Source organism: Mya arenaria, chromosome 17, assembly GCF_026914265.1.
Source record: "Mya arenaria isolate MELC-2E11 chromosome 17, ASM2691426v1".
Taxonomy (NCBI): domain Eukaryota; kingdom Metazoa; phylum Mollusca; class Bivalvia; order Myida; family Myidae; genus Mya; species Mya arenaria.
The window spans coordinates 40080244-40104008 of record NC_069138.1 but is presented as its reverse complement, the minus strand read 5'-3'; the positions used below and the strand labels follow the sequence as shown (position 1 = coordinate 40104008).

Below are 23765 nucleotides of genomic sequence, written 5' to 3'. Positions count from 1 at the left end.
GTAATCCCGTAGCTGGCAAAAAAATATATCAGGTTATGTTCTTTTAATTAAGTCAGACTGAGGTCCACATTGAGCATTTCTGTCACCTGTGGTTGAATCTTTGAATGATTAGGATTTTTGCCAGTATGGGCCCAGGGTTATCTTGTCTAGGAACCTCAAACTTGGTTTGCAGGTTGGTCATTTCGAATAGATGAACCATATTGATTTTGAGGTCAGTGGGTCAAAAGTTTAGCTGTCCTTGAGCTGAAATACTGTGTCCGATTAATACCTAGAAAGCTGAGGTCAAGGGACCTCAGACTTGGTAGTAAAGTTGGTCATGATCAGCAGATGAACCTTTATAATTTTGAGATCATTGGGTCAAAGGTCAAGTACAAGGTGACTTTCGGCTAAGAATCCATTTCCAATCAAGCACTGAAGAACGCTGGGGCCTAGGCACCTCAAACTTGGAAGACAGTTTCACTACCAGCAGATGACCTCTGCAGTAAACCTGATAAAACCATTTGCCTACACCAATTTTTTATAAGTTATCCAGTGCTAGTGTGTTTTTTTTACATTCTAAAAGGTTGTTTATTTTCATAGATTTTATTTTAATTCTTGGTGTTCATTCAAATTTGAAATTCAAATGTTTGCAGACTTCTGGTTTGACCTCACTATGTGACCTTGACCTTAAGAGTAATTGACCTGGACCAGATTTATATGAAGCCAGTGTTAATGTGGACAGTGGTGCACAATGTGACAATATTTTGTCAAGAAAACCAAACCAGAGCAGAAATAAGCAGTCACCGAATCCTGCAGTCTGACTTATACAAAATAGTCCACTGTGACCTTAGAAACATTGTTTTGTTTTAAAGTGTCAGAGGGCAGTAATTACCGGTACTTCTCTGCGTTACTTTGCAGCCGCAAAAAGTCACGAAACAAGAGAACAAAGCTACAAATTGGACTTATATATTTATTTCAAACAACAAACAAAGCATAAGGACATTATATGAACTGTATAATGATCTATGCAAAACGTACATGTACATTATACATGCTGGGAGAGTATAAAACCGGAGTGCCGTGGAGTGAAAAATCAATACTCATCTTTTTTCTCTTCAGTAGAACAAGGGGCATAACTTTAAACTTATCAAAGCCAAAGTAATGGGCCTTGCTATTCATATCATCTCCTGCAACATGTGTACATATGTACCAAGTTTCATTTTTTAAAATCTTGCATAGTTTTAGCCAAGGTGAAAAAACGCACTGCACAGCCTACATATTTTTTTCTTCTGAAAAAGATGAGCTAGCATTGCACATTAATAAATGTGAGTTTACACTTAACAATACTGATAACATTGAGCAGAGTGCCTTCATTGTTGATCATTTGTACCCAGGTTGATTCAGGAATAATTCTAGTTCTGGCTTCCATAACTTAAATGTAGATATTTTTTTTTTTTATGTTAACCACACATTAAACACATCTTTGAAAGAAATATATATAACGTGTTCACTGAAGTTCTTTAGCTAGAATAATTCATGACATTAAAACATACATCATATGTTATATAGGAGTGTCTTCTTTGTTTTTTTTATACATTAGTTTTTATATCACAATTGTAACCGGGCAGTAGACTTCCTACCATGCAATAAGTAGCATGTTGATAAATCGTAATGATATTTCTATATATCCATGCTACTTATTGCACCGAGGCAAGCCCTGTGAATGAAATAAAACATAACACCCGTGTCAACCTCGTTGTGTATCATTTCAATAACTCTGGTGGTGGTTGCAGTTACCCGCACATGTTTCAACAAAACAAAATACCTAACTTAACAGCAACTTGAAACTAGCAACGAGTACACAACTTAGATAAACAATATTCCTAGAAGTCCAGGCAGGCCATCTCATCGACAGGGAGTTATGAAAAATTTGTTGCCTTATTAGTATTTATGCATATTCTGCTAAAAAGTTATTTTCATTTTGCATATGGTTTAATAAGCATTTTGAAGCTTCTGAGCAAAAACATGAAAAAAAGACAATGCTTCCAAATATAATATGGACATTAAGTAAAGTTTTATTCACTGCCTATGCATTAATTTAACTTCTCAAGTCTGCGTGCTGTTCAAGCCTACTCCACACAACAGTTACTTCCCTTTCATGTACAATAATATCTGATTGTCAAAAGAGGTCATTTGCGTTGTACATTGTCAAACATTACTGTACAATTATATACTTCATTGAAATATTAATTTTCGTACAATAAATCCCCAAGTTCATTCTTATAGTTTATGAAACTGCTATCATATCTTAACAACCATAACTCAATGTTTCAAAAAATTTTTTACAGACAAATAATTTATTTTCCATTTTAAAAATTATTAATTCACAACAATAAAAATACTTCTCGTAATAATTAAAACACGTACATTTTTCCTTTTCAACCTTAACATGTGCACACATCTGTATTATCGTATGTTAACAATTGCACCAGGTATTTATTTTATTCATTTATACTACATTGATTGATTCTGCATCCTGATTATTATTGTGAATATAAGTCTTAACATAATATACATCATTTTATAAGAAAATCATCGCTAAAGTTATTGTTATCTCTTTAATTTGCTTTAAACACATTTTGGAAATTTAAAATGCCGAGTGAAATCTAGCATGACATTTAGCAACACAACCTTACATAATTTATATCAACATGGATCAATATTTACACATATCTTTGATGAGTTAAGTTGAATATTTCTGTAAATTAATAAAATCATGCAAACTGAAATCAAGTCCATTCTAGTGAGCTCAACATATATATCTCTAAATCACTTAGCAATTGATCATTCGATGTAATAATACATTCCTTTAATACATTAAATTTGTTCATAATGCATTGTCTTAACTTAAGAACATAACAGTGCTTATTGTAATACCAACTGGATATGACCAATTCTATTTGTGACTCATGTTGCAATATCTCCCCCACCCACATGTGCACCTAGTCAACTTACTCTGCCAAGTCTTTGGTAGCTTGAATCAATACAGCAGACAGCAAAACCCACTCTGCTGTGTCTTTATTGATGAATCGATATTTGACTTGTGATTCATTGAATATATAAAAAATAGACAGAGGTAATATGACTTGATCAGAAGGACGGACATGCAAATCATTATTTTATTTTTTTGAAAGGTTAAATCTCTGCAATAAATAAAGCCAGACAATAACTACATTTGCTATGTTGGAAAAACAGACCTTATAAAAGATTACCACCAAATCAAGGATAGCACATCTTCATAATCATAACATTTGAGACAAAAAGTTTCACAAATGTACATGGTATTTTCCACGTTGACCAGCAAGTGAGAAAACGTAACATGCATCATGCATCATGTATGTACAGTATGTATGTACAGTATAAAAGTTTGACTTTTAACAATACAAAGTACAAAAAAATTAACAAGAGTTGCACAATGGGATTTGAATGCTCCTCTGTTTTTCACAGTTGGCAAAGGCACGCACACAAGTGTGGCCAATATCTAATCAAACCAAACGAATACAGCAAGGATATAATTTAATAGTGTACCATTATCTTAAATATCTTTTGGAATTTAAAAAAAAATAGCTGAGTAGTTGATCTGTGATATTTTATGCATAACAAATAGAGCTACTTGTGGTATGCTTACTAACAATTACAGAATACAACATGTTAATATGAAATAAACATCACAATGATGACAATTCCCCATTGCACATCAGTAACAAATAGTATATCACAATCTTTGCCATAACAACATCACAGCATGGCATATTATGCTTAGTTAAATATAACTAGACTCTACAAATCAGAAGTGTCGCATGTTGGGAGTGCCTCCTTTTTCTAGCAGTTCACCATGACCTTTGACCTATTGACCCCAAAATCAATATAGGTCATCTATAAATCATGATCAATGTGTAACCAAGCTTTACAATGTGGACACCACTGGACAAAGTAATCCTTATACCTCTGCCATGCTTCGCAAGTGACACAACAAAATTGACAACATGGTCCCATACTAAGACATTAAAATAGTCACAAAAACAAACATGTCAATGCAGCATTGCCTGGAAATAGATCTAAAACAAACTTATATCTGTTGGCCAAATACACATGTGAAAGACAAAAGGGGGATTAATCTATCCAATGAAATATGTTTAGGCTCAGGTAAATTGACCAACTCAATATCACCCACACGCCTCCTTATGTCTTCAAGATCTGCAACAAAGTCAAAGTTATCAGACACATCATCTTTTTCACTTTGATGATCAGATTTTTTCTCAATCTTTTCTTTTCTTTCAGTTTTCTTTTTAGTTTTATTCTCGATGTTATGACTGATTGCTTGCTTGACTTGTTTGTCTGTTTTCCTCGGCTGCGAACCAGTCATTCTTTCACCCTTCTGGCCAGAGTGCACCTGTTTTGACCTTACTACATCGCAAGGCTGTTTTTTCGAGTTTATCGGTGGAATAACGGCGTGACCTCCATGTCCCTCTATATACTCCTTCAGGGAAATTCCAGATGAGCCACTGAATCTCTAAAAAATAAAGATTGTAATTTAAGTTTCTTTACTTAACCATGAAGAATATGTATATATATGTTATCAAACATTTGCCTGGTTCATAAAAAGAATCATGTCTTTTAAACAGTCGTTTGTCTTTCGTCTGACCCTGCTGTATGTCCTTACATGACTTAATAATGCTTAATTGCTCAAATTGTATCTGCCTGCAATAGATAAATACATGTGGTAACAGAATTATAATTTCTCTCTATATTGTTCACTTGTAACATTATGATCATGTCGCAGTGCGGTCATTGTAAATGTAGTTAGAGTGCCATCATACCTCTACATGTAGTTACAGCAAGATTATTTCATTAACTGCAGTTAGAGTGCCATCATTTCACCACATGTAGTTACAGTAAGATTATTTCAGTAACTGTAGTTACAGAAAAACATAATTTTACTACAAGTAGTAACAGTACTTTTATTTCTTTTCAGGTAATTATAGTACCATCGATTCTCCAATTGCAGTTTCAGTATCATCATTTACAGTACTATCATTAGGCCAACAGTAGTTACAGTATCCACTTTTATCTACCTGTAGTTGTAATACCATTCCATACCTTTCTGTTATCACTAGAAAGTTTTGGGCGTTTCATCTTAGGCCTAGTTCCATCAATGTGCACATAGTTGGCAGCTGAAAAATAGTGCAATTAAAAAATAAATAGTGTCTAAATGATATAAAGCAAGTTACAATTTCAATTCAATAACGCAAGTTACAATCAAATAGAAGATGAAATAAATGTCCTTCCATAATTACTATGATTTAATGTAATTATATTATACCTTATGCAGTGGGAATATGATTACATTAAATACTGCGAGATAATTCAACACCGTCATGTTTCCTGCCAAGGCAAGACAATACTCAACTAACCTTGCTTTATTTCTGCCTGCATGTCTGTAGACAGAAGGTCCCAGGCCTGAGTGTCCACCACCTGGTGTATGTACTGACACAGCTGGTCCCTGCTCTTCCCAAACAATACACTGATCAGATCCACAAACTCCTAAAAAACAACATTTGAGTATTTAGACATAAATATAATCATTATTAAGCGCTCTCTAACATCACTCTTTTCCCATAATTCTCTAAAAGGGGGCGCTGTTTTTAGCGCTGTCATTGTAAAGCGTGCTTCCAGTCGAGCGGTTATTGTTAAAATATTAAATTTGTACCCGCCCTCCCTCCCACTTTATAAATTTAATTAATAGGTTTTGTCTCATTATTTTGTTTCTGAATGTCTTGATAAACAATTAAGCAAGCACCTGACACCACTGATGTTAATATTTTTTTAATAATGATAAGTTAGTTGTCTGAATTGCACACAACACAAACAACTCTGTTTTCATCAATCCTTAAACAGGGCTTTTTCATTTTCTCTAACAGAATTTTCTCTATTCCTCTACTTTCCAATTGAAAAAAGAACACTACATTTTTCCCTAAATTTTAGACACTTGACTCCCCAAACACCTTATTATTACAGTTATGAGAAGTGATGGCACTATTACTACAGTGATACCTCCGTTAATGATGGAACAACACCTTATTATTACAGTTAAGGGAAGTGATGGCACTATTACTACAGTGATACCTCCGTTAATGATGGTACAAACACCTTATTATTACAGTTATGAGAAGTGATGGCACTATTACTACAGTGATACCTCTGTTAATGATGGAACAACACCTTATTATTACAGTTAAGGGAAGTGATGGCACTATTACTACAATGATACCTCCGTTAATGATGGAACAACACCTTATTATTACAGTTTGATCCCTCTGTTAATGATGGTACAAACACCTTATTATTACAGTTAAGGGAAGTGATGGCACTATTACTACAGTGATACCTCCGTTAATGATGGTACAAACACCTTATTATTACAGTTATGAGAAGTGATGGCACTATTACTACAGTGATACCTCTGTTAATGATGGAACAACACCTTATTATTACAGTTAAGGGAAGTGATGGCACTATTACTACAATGATACCTCCGTTAATGATGGAACAACATCTTATTATTACAGTTTGATCCCTCTGTTAATGATGGAACAACACCTTATTATTACAGTTAAGGGAAGTGATGGCACTATTACTACAGTGATACCTCTGTTAATGATGGAACAACACCTTATTATTACAGTTAAGGGAAGTGATGGCACTATTACTTCAGTGATACCTCCGTTAATGATGGGACAACACCTTATTATTACAGTTAAGGGAAGTGATGGCACTATTACTACAGTGATACCTCTGTTAATGATGGAACAACACCTTATTATTACAGTTAAGGGAAGTGATGGCATTATTACTTCAGTGATACCTCCGTTAATGATGGGACAACACCTTATTATTACAGTTAAGGGAAGTGATGGCACTATTACTACAATGATACCTCCGTTAATGATGGAACAACATCTTATTATTACAGTTTGATCCCTCTGTTAATGATGGTACAAACACCTTATTATTACAGTTAAGGGAAGTGATGGCACTATTACTACAGTGATACCTCTGTTAATGATGGTACAAACACCTTATTATTACAGTTAAGGGAAGTGATGGCACTATTACTACAGTGATACCTCCGTTAATGATGGTACAAACACCTTATTATTACAGTTAAGGGAAGTGATGGCACTATTACTACAATGATACCTCCGTTAATGATGGAACAACATCTTATTATTACAGTTATGAGAAGTGATGGCACTATTACTACAGTGATACCTCCGTTAATGATGGTACAACACCTTATTACAGCTATGAAAAATGATGGCACTGTTGTTACTACAGTGATACCTCAGAGAACGGCTGATACTGGCTGGTTTTCTCTCCTTCTGTTTCCCCTTGTGCTGTCTCTATGGTCTTCACCCACTTGTGTATGGCCAGGTATGCCTCGCACGAGTTCTCTGGGTTTAGGGCGGCAATTATCATGCTAAATATCTCCTCAATGGGCTGCTTGTTGAATGGTAGGCCTTTCTGGAAAAAAAGAGAAAGTGAATATGGAAGGGTAAAGCTATTGGTTTATAACTAATACAAAACCAGCAAGAAACGGAGGACATTTAGTTCTGAACAAGTGAAACATTAGGTTACTGTGAAATCATTAATGTTAGAGGGGCATTAATGTGCGTAGTTTTCGTGGGTTGGGTGAGCCAACGAATTCAAGATCCCACGAAATATAGTCCCTTTATTCACACTTTTTCAATTGCCATGTTATGTACATACTCTAGTATATTCTTTACAAAGGTCGCAGTATACAGCGTTAATACCGAACTCACTGTATATCTTACTATTATTGTTTTGGTAATATATTATATCTGCCTTTTTACTAATAATCGTTTCATTGTTTTTTATTTACCAAATGACAAACACGTACTGTAGCGTGTGCTGTTCATGAAAATCTCCAGGTTTACAAGATGTGTGTGTTGAGTGTCGGTATTCAAATTTATTTCTTTAATGAAATATTAATCGATTACATTGATTGTTTGTATTCAAATAAACGCACCTTCTAGATGTTTTCACAGTTTGTAACGTTCTTAATTGATATTCAATGGCTTCGCCTGCCATTATATTTGATCAGGGTCCATCTCCTTTTAATATCCAATTAAATTGATAATTGACATGGGTATATGCTCTAATTGGCATGTTGTACCACTAAAGCGAGTGTCATAAACCGTGCAACGTAGAAGACAGAAATCACGTGCCCAGCGCGTGGAGATTATGCAGACGATCATGGTTTGGATTTTTTTTCAAGAATGAAAAACCACGAAATTCAAGTACCCACGAAAATGTAAATTTTCAGAAAACCACGATATTTCATGCCAACGAATATAAATGATTTCACAGTATACTATTTCTTTTAGTTTGATTGTGAAGACAGTTGAAAGCTAATATGGATAAAAATAGAGTCTGTTTCCTGGGTTGCAAGTTTCTGCTTAAATATCTGCAAACCAATGATATAAGATTGATGACTAAAAATCAGATCGTATATTTTAATATTTCCGTTCGAAAATTAATGTTTTATGGCTTAAACAACGCGTTACTAACGGTTTAAGAAAAAGGCATAAAACATCAATTTTTGAACTTAAATATAAAAATCTGCATCTGATTTTTTGTCAGCAGTCTTATTTCACTGGTTTCCATGGATTTTCGCAAAAATTGGCTCATTTCAAGACAAAAAAGTTGTCAAAACCTTCAATATGTGAGAGTGCAGCTTTAAAACCAGTACTGGTCCCAATTTCTCGAAACTTCTTTTATTAGTCCCTTAAATCAGGATTAAGCTAAGCTCACTATTTTTGTTTTTCAATAATTTGCGTAATATTAACTTCTTTAAGAGTTTTTATACTTAAGATAGGAATTATCTTTGTGATAATCACAATAAAATGTTTATTTATTATCAAAATTCAAAAGAAGTATGTATTTTGGCTAATTGAAATAAGCTACTTAAGCCTGTTGAGCTTAAGAACTTAAGTTTTGAGAAATTAGGGTCTGGTGTCCTTTCAGACAGTCCATGAGAAAGTACCCCTATACCATTAGATCAATCTCACTCAATGTAACATTTACCAGTGCCAGTCTGATTTTTTTTACATTTCCTTACACAGCCTGATATCGTTATTAGATTAATTTCTTTTTCGTAGAAAATTAACTTGATTCAAGCTAGGTCCTAACAATGCAACAATTACCTTATCAATTTTGAAGAGATTAGTCTTGGAGATAAGGTTGACAAAGTTCTTGCTAGCAAACTCTATAGCAGCATCCATCAGCTGTACAACCATGTCGAACAGTGGCTCTGTCCAGCTCAGCTTTGGTGTCTTGTTATTCAGTTGGCGACACGTGATGAGAGTATCTATTACATTATCAACTTTCTGAAATGTTGAATCCCTGGTAATCAGGACAGTATTATAACTGTCAGCTATCACATACTAGGAAAGTGGGAGAACTGTTTACCAGCAAATACATCTGGTAATTAGAAGGTTAATAATTAAGTTGCTTCTCCTATGTTTTTCTGGAGCCTGACTTAAAATAAACCAATAAAACTGTCGTTCGTTGAATATATCATTATTCCATCTTTCTAACTATAAGTGTATTATGTTTTTTAACAATGAGTTTAAAAAGCTAAACCAAAACGAAATTATATATTCATTTGATTAAGACATAATTCTTCTGAAAGACTGTGGCAAAACTGTTCTATACTCAGAAATACCAATGAAATAATAAAATTAATAAACCCAAAATGCAGCTATCAGCAATGATTTCATCTAATCTACACTGACCAGATCAGCCTCTGCTGTTTTAACACAGTACTCTAGGACATCAACAGGCAATCGTAGTAGTGCTCGTGTTCCCCACATGGTGTTGAAGTTTCTGTTCACCCACTGGACACATTTGACCTTGAGCTCTTCAAGAGTGTACATCATCGCTACAGCCAGCGTGTAGGGCACACCTTCTATACAGGTTGGGCAAGGCTGCAAATAGAGAAAGTAGTAATGAGCTTTAATCTAAATGCATACTCAAGTTAAAAGTTCTTCTTGACCTACTTGGCGAGTATGACCTTGACCTCATCAGAGCAATACATTATGGCCCGGGCCAAATACAATGTAGTCTGTTACATGTGATCGTAGAAATATTATGGACAAGCTAAAACATTTTATAACATGCAAAAATATGCGCAAATTTAGGAATAAAAGTTCACGATAATTTCAAGAAATAGAACAAACAAAGTTGGCAAGTTGGATACACAAATATCTGTGAAAGGTGAGTGCTTGTAGAATTTTTATAACCTGCCAATAAATTATGAACAAATTAGAGAATAGAAATTTACAGCAGATTTCAACCAATAAACCAAAATAGCGACCACTTGAAGTTAGCAATGATGTCTAAAGTTACAAAAATTAAGTATGAATATGAACAATGGAGAAATAACTCAAAATACCAAGAGTTATGGTTGCTGAGTAGAGCAATCATCCTGAATGACATGTATGTGTACATGAGTTTTCTATTCTGCTATGAATGTTTTAATTTACTGTTATAAATGCATATTTTAAAAGTTAAACAGGATTATGGTTCTTAAATGCTCTGCACTTGTGCATATTGCCCTCTGTCTATGTTTCGAATCTCATTGAAATCCAATCAGAAGATTTGTAGTTTTTCTCTAGACAAATGTGTGATTGGTGGACAGACATACTGACAGACAAAACAGCTACAGTTTGCTCAGCATATTAAATTAATGGAATTTTTAAAAGAAACAATTTAAGGTTATAGGCCTAATTCAAATTGTCATATCTTACATAGACTGGATTAAAATATCTAAAACACACCTTATGGAAAAAGTGGCAGTAGTCCTTTGTGAGTGAGAAGACAATGGTCTCTGTGAAGCCCATCATACAGTACATGCCTGACACAGCTGTGAGGCTGTCCAGCCCCACCCCCGGGAGCAAGGCCACACACCCTCCATACAGGTACAATAACATCTGGTGGACATTCTGGGCATTGAAAGAAAATAACATGATAGGCAATATCCTCAAAACAGTGACATTTAAGCTGAAAACCAGACGATTTAAAAAAAAATAACATTATGATGATGGTGTGTTTTATATACCTGTAAGGAGATGTCTTCAAGGTGAATATCTCGGCCCTCCTTCCATGTCCCTCCCAACATAGCTCCAAAATACTCTGACCGTGCTGACAGTATACACCTAGAGTATCATAAACAAGCTTCTTATATATTTAAAACAAGAAATAAGGAATCAATGTAACCTTGTAACAAGCCAAAGAAATGCAAAGCAAGAGAAGCAACCTGTTTTACCAGGGTTCTCATTTGAATATTGTAACTCTTTTCCTTTTATTTATTTAAAAAAAAAGAGAGTCTCAACACAAAATAATTCATATACTTGTAAGTCCATTGAATACCAAATGTGAGAATATTGTTTTACAAAACAAGTAATCAAAAAATGAGATTTTGGAGCTGGCAGGTAAACTAATACAAGAGCAATACAACCAGATATTAATGCTCATCCATTTTTTACCAAAGGGTATCATTATTAAAGACTAAAAACAGTGTCGGGGCCTTGCTTCACATGTGTGTGTTGTCAGCTTGTCATTGGTAAATGTATCAGGCTTCAAACATTCCTTTTACCTGTGAGCCGGTATCTGGTTCCCATTCACATGTATCACACAGTCCACCCCCTCCCCATCCAGCACCAGCCTCAGGAGGTCTGCCCCAAGCCCCGAACTGGGCTCCACATTGGTGCTGAGTCCAAACTTTTGGATCAGAAGGTCCCTGATACTCCATCTACAGCAATCTTTTGTTGGCCTAAAGGCTTGCCCTCTCACACAGTTGTTGGAGTTCACGCCATTGCCAAATTCAGCTGACAATGGAGTCGTTGAAGCAGTACAGGAATTTGAAAACATATTTTCACTGTTTTGAGTTTGTTCCAGTTCATTCTCTTCTACTTTAGAGCTAGTCTCAACATCAGGTCTGTGAACCACATTAGAGTCCACTAGAGGTACAACTGAAGAGCTATTCATATGTTTTGGAGCAGCTACAATGCCAATAGCTTCTCCTATTGCGTTTTCAACAAGTTCTTTAGCAATGTCTATGATGTGTCCATCTGTATTGGCTTCAACATCCTCTAAATAATTATTCACAGCAGCAACCTCAGCAGTTTGTTGATCTCCAGCATGAGCTTCAATATTTTTACTGTTATTTACAAGCATACTTCTCTCATTAACATTTCCTACATAAGTATTAGAACTTGTCACTAATCCTTCTTTTTTAACTCGATCCAAACTTGCGTTTGTGATATTTTCAGAGATTTCTTTGATGTTTTCAAACCCGTCCACTGTAATTCTAGAAACATCACTGTTTGTTTCACTTGAAACTGTTTGTTCTTGATGCAACTCAGTGTTTGTTCCCTTGGCAACCTCACAGAGTTTTTCCAGTTGTTCTGAAAGATCGTCTTCTGTGTAAAAAGCCCTAAATTAAATTGAAACATTTTATTATTACATCCAATACAGATCTCTCAGTCAACACTTGCACACCTAACTAAAAACAGATTTAACCATCAAAAACTTTACTTCTAAGAACACTGCTATTCTAGATTTCATATTGGCATAATGCAGTTTAAGATAATAAATGATAATAAAAAATGTAATACACAAAAATTGTGGACAGGAAAATACCCAATACATTAACACATCTTACTGATACATAACCTTAGGAAGTTACTTTGACACAACGTTCCTGAGATTGTTTTACAAGTAAACACACAATTCTCCACTTTGCAGTTGAATCTTACCTGAGGCAAGTGTTGACCACCGCCTGCTGGTCAGTGGTCAGTTGGGACAGACTGACCTGTCCTTCCTCACACTCACTGTTCAGCCACTTGAATACATCCAAGCTCCTGGAATATGGTTTATACATTTGTATGCACATACAAGTGCTGGCAACTTTATTCTACTAAAATTGAATTAAATTAAATGTATAATGTATAAATATATCTCCACTGACCTTACCAGTCTACATGTACATGTCTGTGATAAATGAAACCTTTATGAAATTGTTTGTTGTGCTGGTTATCTAGAACAAAGAAAAGGAAAAAGAAAGTTTATCGTTTCTTTGACTAGAATTTATACTTGTAAATTGAACACACATATTATTGTTTTACCTGGCCTTAATTATACAGGCGTGTAGAGTGTGTGATTTCCCTACAAGACTCAGCTCTAAGTCACCGTGTGTCCCCTCATCATACAGTCTGAAAACAAAAAACACACAAATAACACACAAATAATAGACAATAATGAAAACTATGCAAATACCAGTTTCATCAGTTGAGACAGCATTAAAGCTGTAAAAGGCATTTAAATGAACTGCATGCTTTGGCAATAATACTTTTGATTAACATTACAACTTTTAAATACATTCCTTACAACACCCATTAGACACACAACTCTTATTGTTGTAAGTAATTGTTAAAATGTTTAAGATTATTGTATTCTTGCAAGGTTACCACCTTTGAATGGTCAATGAAAAAATGGTTCACTGTGTGCTTGAGCTTTGATTGATTATCTAAATGAAATAAATGAGAAAATGTTGCGCAATAGTTACCTTTGCATGTCCTCCTTCAACAAGCCAGCCTGTTTCATCTTCACTTTATCACTGGCAGCTATACATTTTCTCTCAAGCGCTGACATCTCTTCACTTCCACCGGAAACTTCAGATTTCATGATGGTCCTTGTCTATGAGAATATATTCAAGTAAGGTTTTAGCAGTGTTTTAAAAAGAAACGAGTGCTGCAAAAAAGGGACAGGGTGCAAAGAGAGAAAAATTGTATTGGCTAAAAAGAATTTGACCGTTATGAATTTGAGAGAGGTAATATTAGGTTTATAATAACTGCCAAATAAGTTAAGTATTTATAATTATATTATAAGCTTAAATAAAAACAAAAAGGCATACTTGATTGTTTTAAGCATGTAATGCTATTAAGGCAGGATTGTGCATGTTGGTTTAAAAAAAAACAACAGCGTGAAGCACCCTTCCATAACTCTTTAGTATCTAAAACCCTTATTAAAGCTACATATAGATATGACTTCCATGGCTTCACCAAATATCAACTACCGGTATTTTGATTCTAAAAATGCCTTCTGCAGGGCAAATACTTAAAACATGTTTTTATACAGGGCTATTACAGTCTCAGGGCAAGAGGTGCCTGTTCCCATTATTGTTACTGAAATTTAAGTTTAAGCCCTTTGAGAAAATAAAATATCTTGGGTTAGTGGAATAGGGAAAAAAAAGTGCCTATTTACTTATTTGCAAGATCATTCATGTCTTCATCAAGATGCATATTTAAGATACACAGCTCAACAAAAAGACAATAACAACTGCCAATTTTGTTTTTCTCAGTTGTAGAGCTATAGACTTTGATAAACATGAAATTGTTGTTATCGGTTTTACGCTAATAGCTTTAATGATTTTCAACATTTTGCACGAAAACAATGTCTAATACACCATAAATTATGATGAATCTACTTAGGACAAAAATCATTAGAATGACCATCAAAGTATGTCCTTGCCCTTTGAAATGAAAGCAACAATATTCATTCTAATGCTACTACAATTCAAAATCTAATTGAAAGTGACAAAGTAACAGATGAAACACAAATAATTATCATCGAGCTTAACTGACCACTATATAAGATCTTGACCTTTGTAGGAGCACACATACAATGCGAGACAAAGTCTGAGAAGTTTAATCAAATTCCAATTGAAACCAAGTAAGTTACAGTTTAGACATAGCTGAAATGGACTGATGGATGGACGCAACAGTGCGATTATTATTTATGCCTCCTTTTAGGGGCATAAAAAGGCCTTTTTTGTGTACCAATTAACATGCTCAGGTATGCCCAATCCAATTCTGTGAAATGTATCATGAAAAGAGTTGTCTAGGTTCAATCCCTGTTGAAACATATTTAAAAATAAAAATGGTAGTTCCATCCTTGTCCAAATAATTGTAAGTTGATGAGATTTTTTTATGATCCTTTTCATGGGATAACATAATTCCTAAAATGTAGTCTTACTGTTTCGACCAGTTTAATCTCTAGTCCAAATAATCATATTAATTAAGCTCAGTTTGCTAGGGCGACATGCTAGTGTCCTGGCAGTTGTGGGTTCAAACCCACAACGGACATAATTTTCCTCCCAGGTTTACTTAAATGGTCGCAGTGAATGGCAGGAGTGCCTCGGTCACCCTAAAAAGGTTAATGGGGAGGAGTGTAGTATGTGTGGGTAAGTTCAGTTGGAAAAAGCACCATGTTAGTGTTACGGCGTTCGTGGGTTCCAGCCCAACACAGGGCACACTTTTTCTCCCAGGTTAACTTTAGTATCCTTAACATCAGGTCCAATAGCAGTGCTTAAAATCACTGGGCTGCATTCACCACTGAATTTACTACAGTGAGTCTGCATTAATATTTTATGAGTCTATCAACACGCAAATTTGTAATTGACCGTCTATTTATATGGATACAATGGGTCGAGATACAATTGAAATCTGAGTGTTAATTCATAGTTATATAATGGAGATTATTGAAAAACAGAGTGCTAAAAAACACATGGATTTTCTGTGGTTGCATCTTAAACTTATTTCTCTTTTTGTTATCTTTATCTCTTTTACACATGAAAGTCATTTTTGGTACAGGTCGTTGCTTAGGTATTAGGTCTCTGGTGTTGTACCAGTATATAAATAGCCTTTTTTGATTTACAGGCATTACGGACCATGGACATTACACACCAGACGTAACAGACCATATTTTGGGACATTACTGACCTTATTTCAGGACATTAAGGACCATATAGAGAAACATAACGGACCATGATTTATAATGTTATTGACTTTATTCTCCCCCCCTCCCCCCACAGTCTTCATACTTTAATTATTTAGTCTTTAGACTTTTAGTTATATTAAACTGTAAGTAAAATGATTAATCATGGTCCATAATGTCCACAAATATCCCATATTTGTGGACATTACGGACCATGATTAATCATTTTACGGTATGTTTTAAAGTTAAAACAAACTTTAAGTAAAATTATAAATCAGGGTCCGTAAATGTCAGAAATAAACACCAATTGCATAAACTAGCATTGTACATCATTTAAGTGACACTCTTATTCAAAATCAATGCATACACATGTATAACAAACATCAATTTTGACTGATTAACCTTTAACTGCTTACTAAATAATGCATTTATGGAAAATATGAATTACTGATAACAAGATCGTAACTGTGTATTTAAAGCAGAAAGCGCAATAAATATTAAATGATTGGTGAATACTAAAAAATTAATGTGATCTACTTTAGTTGCATAAGGTAAAAATACTATGTTTTATGCTCATTTCTTTCAAATTAAACTCAGTATCCTTCATAAGAACGGTTGTTTTTGACATTCTTTATGGAATAATAAAACAATATTGTTAGATGTGGCAAATCTTATTTGGGAGTGAGAGTGCATCTTTAAAGTCTCTCAACAAAGAGACAATATTATCATTATTGTACATTAGAATATATTTTGTAATGCCTTTCCTTCTCTTTTGTAGATTTTGACATGTTACGCATAAGGAAGCTAATAATTGCTATCAATTGTAATCAAGTTCTATTTCATTGTTTGTGTATTTATGAATTACTGATTACCCACAGGTCCGAATATCGTGCCCATTCCCAAAGTAAAATACGAGATATTTTTCCCAGTCTTGAGAAAAAAATCCCAATGAAAAGTAAACATAAATTATTATTATATTTTTTTTTTTTAAATTTCTTATTACCTGTTCTGGTTCATTTACAACATCCTAATACATTATGTCATGTAAAGTTTTTGGGGATAATTGAATTCAGAAATCATTAAATTTTCATCACATTGAGAGATCAGTATGAAATATATCCTGTCATGACTTATTGCAATAGATATTTAAACCCAAAGGATTGATATTTCGGCCATTTTGGGTCTTTTAAAGCTGCACTCTCTCCGATTGAACCTTTTGACAATTTATTTTTGTGTTGGAACAAGCATTTTTTTGTGTAAATATCTGCAAACCAGCATTGAATGACTGATGACAAAAGATCAGATCGCAGATTTCCTTATATGCGCTCCAAAATTGATGTTTTATGCATCAATCTTAAACTGCTAGTAACGGGTTAAGCCAAAAAACATTAAATTTGGAATAGAAATACAAGAATGAAAATCTCTGATCTGATCCTTTGTCAGCAGTCTTGTATCGCTGGTTTGCAGATATTTACGCAAAAAAATTGCAAAAAAAAAGACATAAAATAAACAAGATTCGCCGCAATGCGACAAAACCAGGTTTTTAATGATTAACAGAAGAACTTCAGCCTGTGTCGGTTTTTCTACTTTTAGTAACAGTGACCTTGACCCTAGGGACCCCAAATGCAATCCATTGAAAGGTATCCATAAACTCTTCCTTTATACCAAGTTGTGTCAGGATATGTCAACCCTAACTTAAGTTATTCAGTTTCAACCGTTTTTGTATTTTCAGTAACATTGACCTTGACCTTGAATCTAGGGACCCCAAACGCAATCCCATGAAAGGTATCCATAAACTCTTCCTTTATACCTGGTTTGGTCAAGATATGTAGACCCTGTCTAAAATTATTCAGTTTCAACTGTTTTTCTATTTTTAGTAACAGTGACCTTGACCTTGAATCTAGGGACCCCAAAACGCAATCCCATGAAAGTAACCATAAACTCTTAATATATACCAAGTTTGGTCAAGATATGTCAACCCTAACTAAAGATATTCAGTTTCAACTGTTTTTCTATTTTTAGTACCAGTGATCTTGACCCTAGGGACCCCAAATGCAATCCCATGAAAGGTATCTATAAACTCTTCCTGTACACCAAGTTTAGTCAAGATATGTCATCCCTAACTAAAGTTATTTAGTTTCAACCGTTTTTCTATTTTTAGTAACAGTAACCTTGACCTTGAACCTAGGGACCCCATTCGCAATCCCATGAAAGGTACCAATAAACTCTTTCTATAGACTAAGTTTGGTCACAATATGTCAATCCTTACTAAAGTTATTCAGTTTCAACAGATTTTCTATTTTTAGTAACAGTGACCTTGACCTTGAACCTAGGGACCCCAAACGCAATCCCATAAAAGGCCTCCATAAACTCTTCCTATAGACCAAGTTCAGTTAAGATATGTCATCCCTAACTAAAGTTATTCAGTTTCAACTGTTTTATTTTTTATTTTTAGTAACAGTGACTTGACCTTGACCCTAGGGACCCTAAACGCAATCCATGAAAGGTATCCATAAACTCTTCCTATTGACCAAGTTTAGTCAAGATATGTCAACCTTAACTAAAGTTATTTAGTTTCAACCGTTTTTCTATTTTTAGTAACAGTGACCTTGACCTTGAACCTAGGGACCCCAATCGCAATCCCATGAAAGGTACCCATAAACTCTTTCTATAGACAAAGTTTGGTCAAGATAATTATGTCAACTCTTACTAAAGTTATTCAGTTTCATAGGTGAGTTTGACACCGCCCGGCCGGCCGCCCGCCCGCCCGAACAACGACGTTCGCCATTCTAATAACCATGTTTCACTATGTGAAAACCTGGTTAAAAAGTTGGAAAATTGGTAAATCTGTGAGAGTGCAGCTTTAAAAGGGAAAAGAAACTTATATTAAATAATTTCCTTATTCGCAGGAGACTAGACAGCTTGTTCTTTTAACTGTAAAATTTCCCCATTTCAGCATTATGTTATGTTATGTAATGTCCACAAATATGGTATGTTATAAAGTGTGAGTAAAATTATAAATCCTGGTCCGTAATGTCCCGAAATATGATTGGTTATGTCCCCAAATATGGTCTGTTATGTCTGGTCCGTAATGTCCATGGTCCGTGACTAGTCCACCCAAGCGGCCGCGATTATTTTACTATGGCAGACTCGTGACGTCCACCATCCAAGCAAAAAGTAGCAAGCGGTCCTTGCGCAGAGAATTCTCGCGGCCACAATTTTGAAATCATCGCAGTTATAAATTCACATTTCTACAAAAATATTATTGCCTACTATCAAACAACTCTAATGACAAATTCAATCCAAGTTAGATCACCATATTAAACAATTTTGTCATTATTCAAAATCGATGCACGATACTACTATTCATTCTTTCACCCAGTGTTAAATGGTAGAGAGTTGTAGCGTTGCAGGGATACACATGAAATGTCAAAATAATAATAAAGTATCCCTGATCGCTCATAATGCACCAGTCAATTGTAACCAATTTTTACCTTTCAGGTTTCCCCGCAGTGCCGGGTGAATGTGAGTTTTGTCTTTACGCCAAATATACAATATAGCGGGGAATGGGCCTTATCCAGAGTCCCTTGGGTGCGGGGGCATTTGGCGGGGGTTTCACGAGCAGTTCGTCCCTGCAGGGCAGGAACTTTGCCCGGGCTTGGCTGGACCGTAAGTCAAAGTCCCCGCTGTTCCCCGGATCTGGGGCGGCTGTGGTTACAATTGACTGGTGCATTATTGTAGCTAGGTCCGTGACCCCCTTTTTTCGTAAGCAACTCGCCCCTTATTATCAGCATTAGAAAGTAAATCATTTTTGGATATTGTTATTTTAGCTATGGCATTTATACACAACAGTCACTGTAGATATCACTCAACGCTTTCGGGAATTTGCACTGTTTGTTTAAGCCAGTGACTGTCACGACTGTCAGTGCCCAACTGTCATATTCCAGAATTAGTCTAAAATATTAGACGTGTTATACGGGATTCTTCCAATCCCTAATGGATTTGCGCCATATCAAAAATCCGTCAACGTACAATTATTTGGACTAATTCCAGAATCTGCAGTGCTGCCAGTGAGTCAATACAACTAAACATTTCATTATATATCGCAGTTAAATCTATCATACAATAAAAGCTATCACTAACACGTAAGATGAACAAACCTACCGGTATTATTTTGCGACCATTATTTTGACATTTGTTTATGCCAAAAAAAATAAGAATAGGTTACAGCATACTAAATATTGTGATTAGTCAAAACGGCAAACACCCCAAATGGAATCGGTTATTCCGAGATTGTCTCTTTGTTGCAGCAGGGACTACTGCGGCAAAAATGAAATGATTTGTTTGGAGCTTTTTTGTGCAGGGTGGGTGTATCTTTTGTATCTTGAAAATGGAGGCATACATCCTTAATGCCCCCCATCTCCATTTTAACGTCGTGAATACTGCCTTTGCCAAAGGTTTTGTTTAAATTGACCATGGATGGGCTGTCCCATGGTTTCATATTAGCGAGATGCACTGTGTATCAACTATGAGGCTGTGCACTGTAATGTTACATATACGGTAAGATAAGATACATGTACATATGATTATAAGATCAGATTTATTATAAGTTGGCAAGGAACAACCATCCCATGATAAAATATACCTACATATAGTACTTTCATTTCAGTATAGTAAAAAGGAACTTACAAGGCTTTGATCACAACTTCTGGCACCCCAATTATTACACTGTGATCAAATCCAAAGGAAATATTAAGTCAATCTTATGTTATTTCATCTCTTAATACTTCTAATAAAAGATAAATTATGTACGGCAATTCACCTTCTTGTGAAGTAGGACCCTTTAAATGTTACTTTGTATTTTAATTTGCAATGGATGATGACGTAATGGTCGCTGATCAGTTGTAATAGAAGCATGTTTCACATGTATGCGGGGTGGGTGGAAAAATCCAACTCGTGCTGGCAAAAAGTGCAATATATTTTAACGTTTATTACTTGTGGCAATTTGTCATGCTGGATTTCTTTTGTCTTGTTGGGGAAACCTCGAGTACCTGGTGACCACTTTCCATTATCGCATGCGCCCAGGCCGGGAATAGAACCCAGGTCGCTTTAGTGAGAAGTGAGTGTGCTAACCACTGTGCTAGCCAGCAATATTGAGATTTTCAGCATCAAAACCCTGAACTAATTTAAACACTGTTCTTCCTTCTTTATTCAATCAGAACAAAATACATCTACATTTAAGTGCAACAATATAAATGTATTTCATCAAGATAATTTTTCACTATTTAATATTCATACATATATATGTCCCAATGAATGTCTTCATACAAGAAAATGACAAAATATCATTAAAATATATCCAAACACAAGTCAGTGTGAGAGGTGACAAACTAATAATTCACTTACTTTAAAGAATTATAAACAAGTCCTACCACAGCTGTTTGCATTTTTTGTAGTACATCATAACAGCATACAAGTATGTGTACACTCTTTCATGTTGATGATAATGACCAATGCCATACTTTTTTCGATTTTGCTGATTTTCACAAATGTCACATTTCCCCTATTCAACACTGGTTCCTTCTGCGCAAATTGTAATAAGTTCTACCAAAATTCCCATTTTTTTAGTTCTAATAGATCATTGAACCAGTTTGCACAGATAATTCACTAGTCTTCTAGATTAACCAATCATCTGAGGACTTGCTTGGAGAATTCCTGAACCAGTCTAAACACAGCATGGTCATGTGATGTTAGGAAGGTCTGTGAGACGGAGCGACTGAGTGTGGGACCCCCTGGAGACTGTCCCCTAGGGCTGGGCTGGCTCCCCCCTGCTGGGGACTGAGGACCCCCACGACGGATGTACCGCTGTATTCCCGACAAGATGGAGTTCTGCAATCATAGAAAGAGCAACATGGCTGTACAGGTCATGTCATCACATATAATGAACACTTTTTATTCTGTACATGAATTGTTTGTACATACATTTATTTTTAAGAATTTAAATAGAAAGACAATTATCAATATTCACACTACAAGTAACGATGTGTCAGATGTCTTTATTCACATGATTATCCTCAAAATATTACCACATAACGCAAGGAACTTATTTACCTTTGCCTGTTTCCCTCAATGTATTACCAGATGTTTTTATTACAAAATAGCAAGTTCTAGTCTAGTAGGTACAGACCGTTCTTTGAAATAAATATTGAGCTGAAATACCATTTCTGTGCCGAGTTCTCGTTTCAGCAGTTGTTTATCTCGCTGGTGTACTCGTGGATCTTTGAGATACCACATGCCTTGTGACATGGTCAGATAGAGGGCGTTCTCTAGGACAAACATCACCAGTGACCTGAAAACATGGGGGAAGATATGAGATAATACATCAAGACAAAGCACATTAAGTCAGACAGAAGTCATTCTCTAGGACAAACATCACCAGTGACCTGAAAACATGGGGAAGACTTGAGATAATACATCAAGACAAAGCACATTAAGTCGGATATAAGTTGTGCTCTAGGACCAACATCGCCAGTGACCTGAAAACATGAGGGAAAATATAAGGTTATACTGTTATTATACATCTAAACAAGACACATTATGTCAGATAGCATAAAAAGATGTGTCAAAGACTTGAAACCGAAGAAGAAGAGATTTTTAAACCAAGCCATTAGCCTTTCTCTTGCTTGAAAAGTCTCTAGCATCTACATAAAGCCACATCAAAATTGGAGTCAAAAACGCCCAGAAATATATGCTTTCTATACCTGTTCTAGTCACTCACTTTGAAATTTGCTGGGCTGCTACTGCTGTTGATGATGAGGCAGATGCTTGGTCTGACCTTTGTGGTGATCTTCCTCCATCCAGCTGTAATTCATTGCACATTCAAAGTAAAATATACACATGATCATTTATACTACATTATTACAGCTTGATTGTGAAGACAATTTTCAGCTCTCAAGTCCATTCCTCTGCTGGAAAACCACAACCGGTGTCTCTATGAAAGGATTGGGGCAGTATGAATGGTCTAGCTAAAACACACAACCTCTGATAAGATATGACCATCTCTACTCCTTGACCAAACCTACCCTTGGATGACATCTTTATTATCATTTTAATCCTATCATGTATGTTTGACAAAAGTTTACTTGAGTACCTCAGAAAATTGTTAATGAATACTTGTTTCAGTAAACAATTAAACATTTGCTTTTCCAAGCTAGATGTGAATAGCTTAGGCTATTTATGATCAACAGAATTTACCTACCTTTGACAGCATTTTAATTGCTATGGTGATGCATGACAACAGAGTTCCAAAGGTGGGTGGAGCGTCATGGTCGACTGGAGGTGTGCTGAATCCAATTTCGACTAGAGGAGAAAATTCCCCAACATCCATGTTCTGGAGAAACAAACATGTTTTCGTTAAACAAGATATCAATTATTCTAACCAAGTTTCATGAAGATCGAATTAAAACTGTGCATCTTTGAGAGAGAGAAAAAAAGAAATGTGAAATTATTAATGACACCCTCCCGGCCTCCTTCCAGCCCGGTCTTCGCCAATATAACCGGATTTCTTTTTTAAATGTAGCTAATAAAAATATAATATCTTTATTTAAAAAGTTTCAATCTACCATTAAAATATTAGAATCAAATTTGTCAAGAAGAAAAAAGTATGAAATAAAAATACAGCAATAATTATATCTGTAATATATTTTTGGTCGATTACTTTACATATTAGTAATCTTCAATCAAAACCCTTTCAAATGATACCAAGATGTCTTCGGGCCACCAGGAATAAAATATCAACATGAAGGTTAATGAAGCTACCTTATTTGTAGGTCGGATTTATTAATATAAACAATTAACAATGCCTG

General features: G+C 35.2%; 2 protein-coding genes across 3 annotated transcripts in view; both read right to left on the bottom strand.

The window, feature by feature from the left end:
* Nucleotides 1–942: 942 nt before the first annotated feature.
* Nucleotides 943–20108, bottom strand: LOC128222807 (BTB/POZ domain-containing protein 8-like). Its single transcript, XM_052931932.1, has 13 exons — nucleotides 20065–20108; nucleotides 13691–13821; nucleotides 13251–13337; nucleotides 12882–12986; nucleotides 11720–12559; nucleotides 11183–11279; nucleotides 10902–11066; nucleotides 9858–10049; nucleotides 9267–9449; nucleotides 7384–7563; nucleotides 5454–5583; nucleotides 5140–5213; nucleotides 943–4552 (listed from the first exon to the last, which is right to left on the bottom strand). Exons 2-13 carry the CDS (start codon nucleotides 13807–13809, stop codon nucleotides 4109–4111), a joined length of 2616 nt encoding a protein of 871 aa, XP_052787892.1. The 5' UTR covers nucleotides 13810–13821; nucleotides 20065–20108; the 3' UTR covers nucleotides 943–4108.
* Nucleotides 20109–21085: 977 nt separating this feature from the next.
* Nucleotides 21086–23765, bottom strand: part of LOC128224649 (nucleoporin NUP188-like) — a 53328-nt gene continuing 50648 nt past the window's right edge. For both annotated transcript variants that reach the window (XM_052934574.1, XM_052934575.1), the window contains exons 45-48: nucleotides 23159–23290; nucleotides 22679–22761; nucleotides 22120–22249; nucleotides 21086–21789 (exon numbers count right to left, since the gene is read on the bottom strand). In XM_052934574.1, coding sequence (XP_052790534.1) covers nucleotides 21589–21789; nucleotides 22120–22249; nucleotides 22679–22761; nucleotides 23159–23290 — 546 coding nt within the window. In that variant the 3' untranslated portion in view covers nucleotides 21086–21588. The remainder of the gene's footprint in view (nucleotides 21790–22119; nucleotides 22250–22678; nucleotides 22762–23158; nucleotides 23291–23765) is intronic.

Bases quoted from the DNA above. Each gene is read 5' to 3' on its own strand.
- LOC128222807 (XM_052931932.1), bottom strand. From the start codon at position 13,809: ATGAAATCTGAAGTTTCCGGTGGAAGTGAAGAGATGTCAGCGCTTGAG. The intron at 7,564-9,266 runs GTAATTGTTGCA...CTTTTTTTCCAG, and splicing joins ATCTCTTCAAAATTGATAAG to AAAGGCCTACCATTCAACAA. The intron at 4,553-5,139 runs GTATGGAATGGT...TTTATTTTTTAG, and splicing joins TTTCTAGTGATAACAGAAAG to AGATTCAGTGGCTCATCTGG.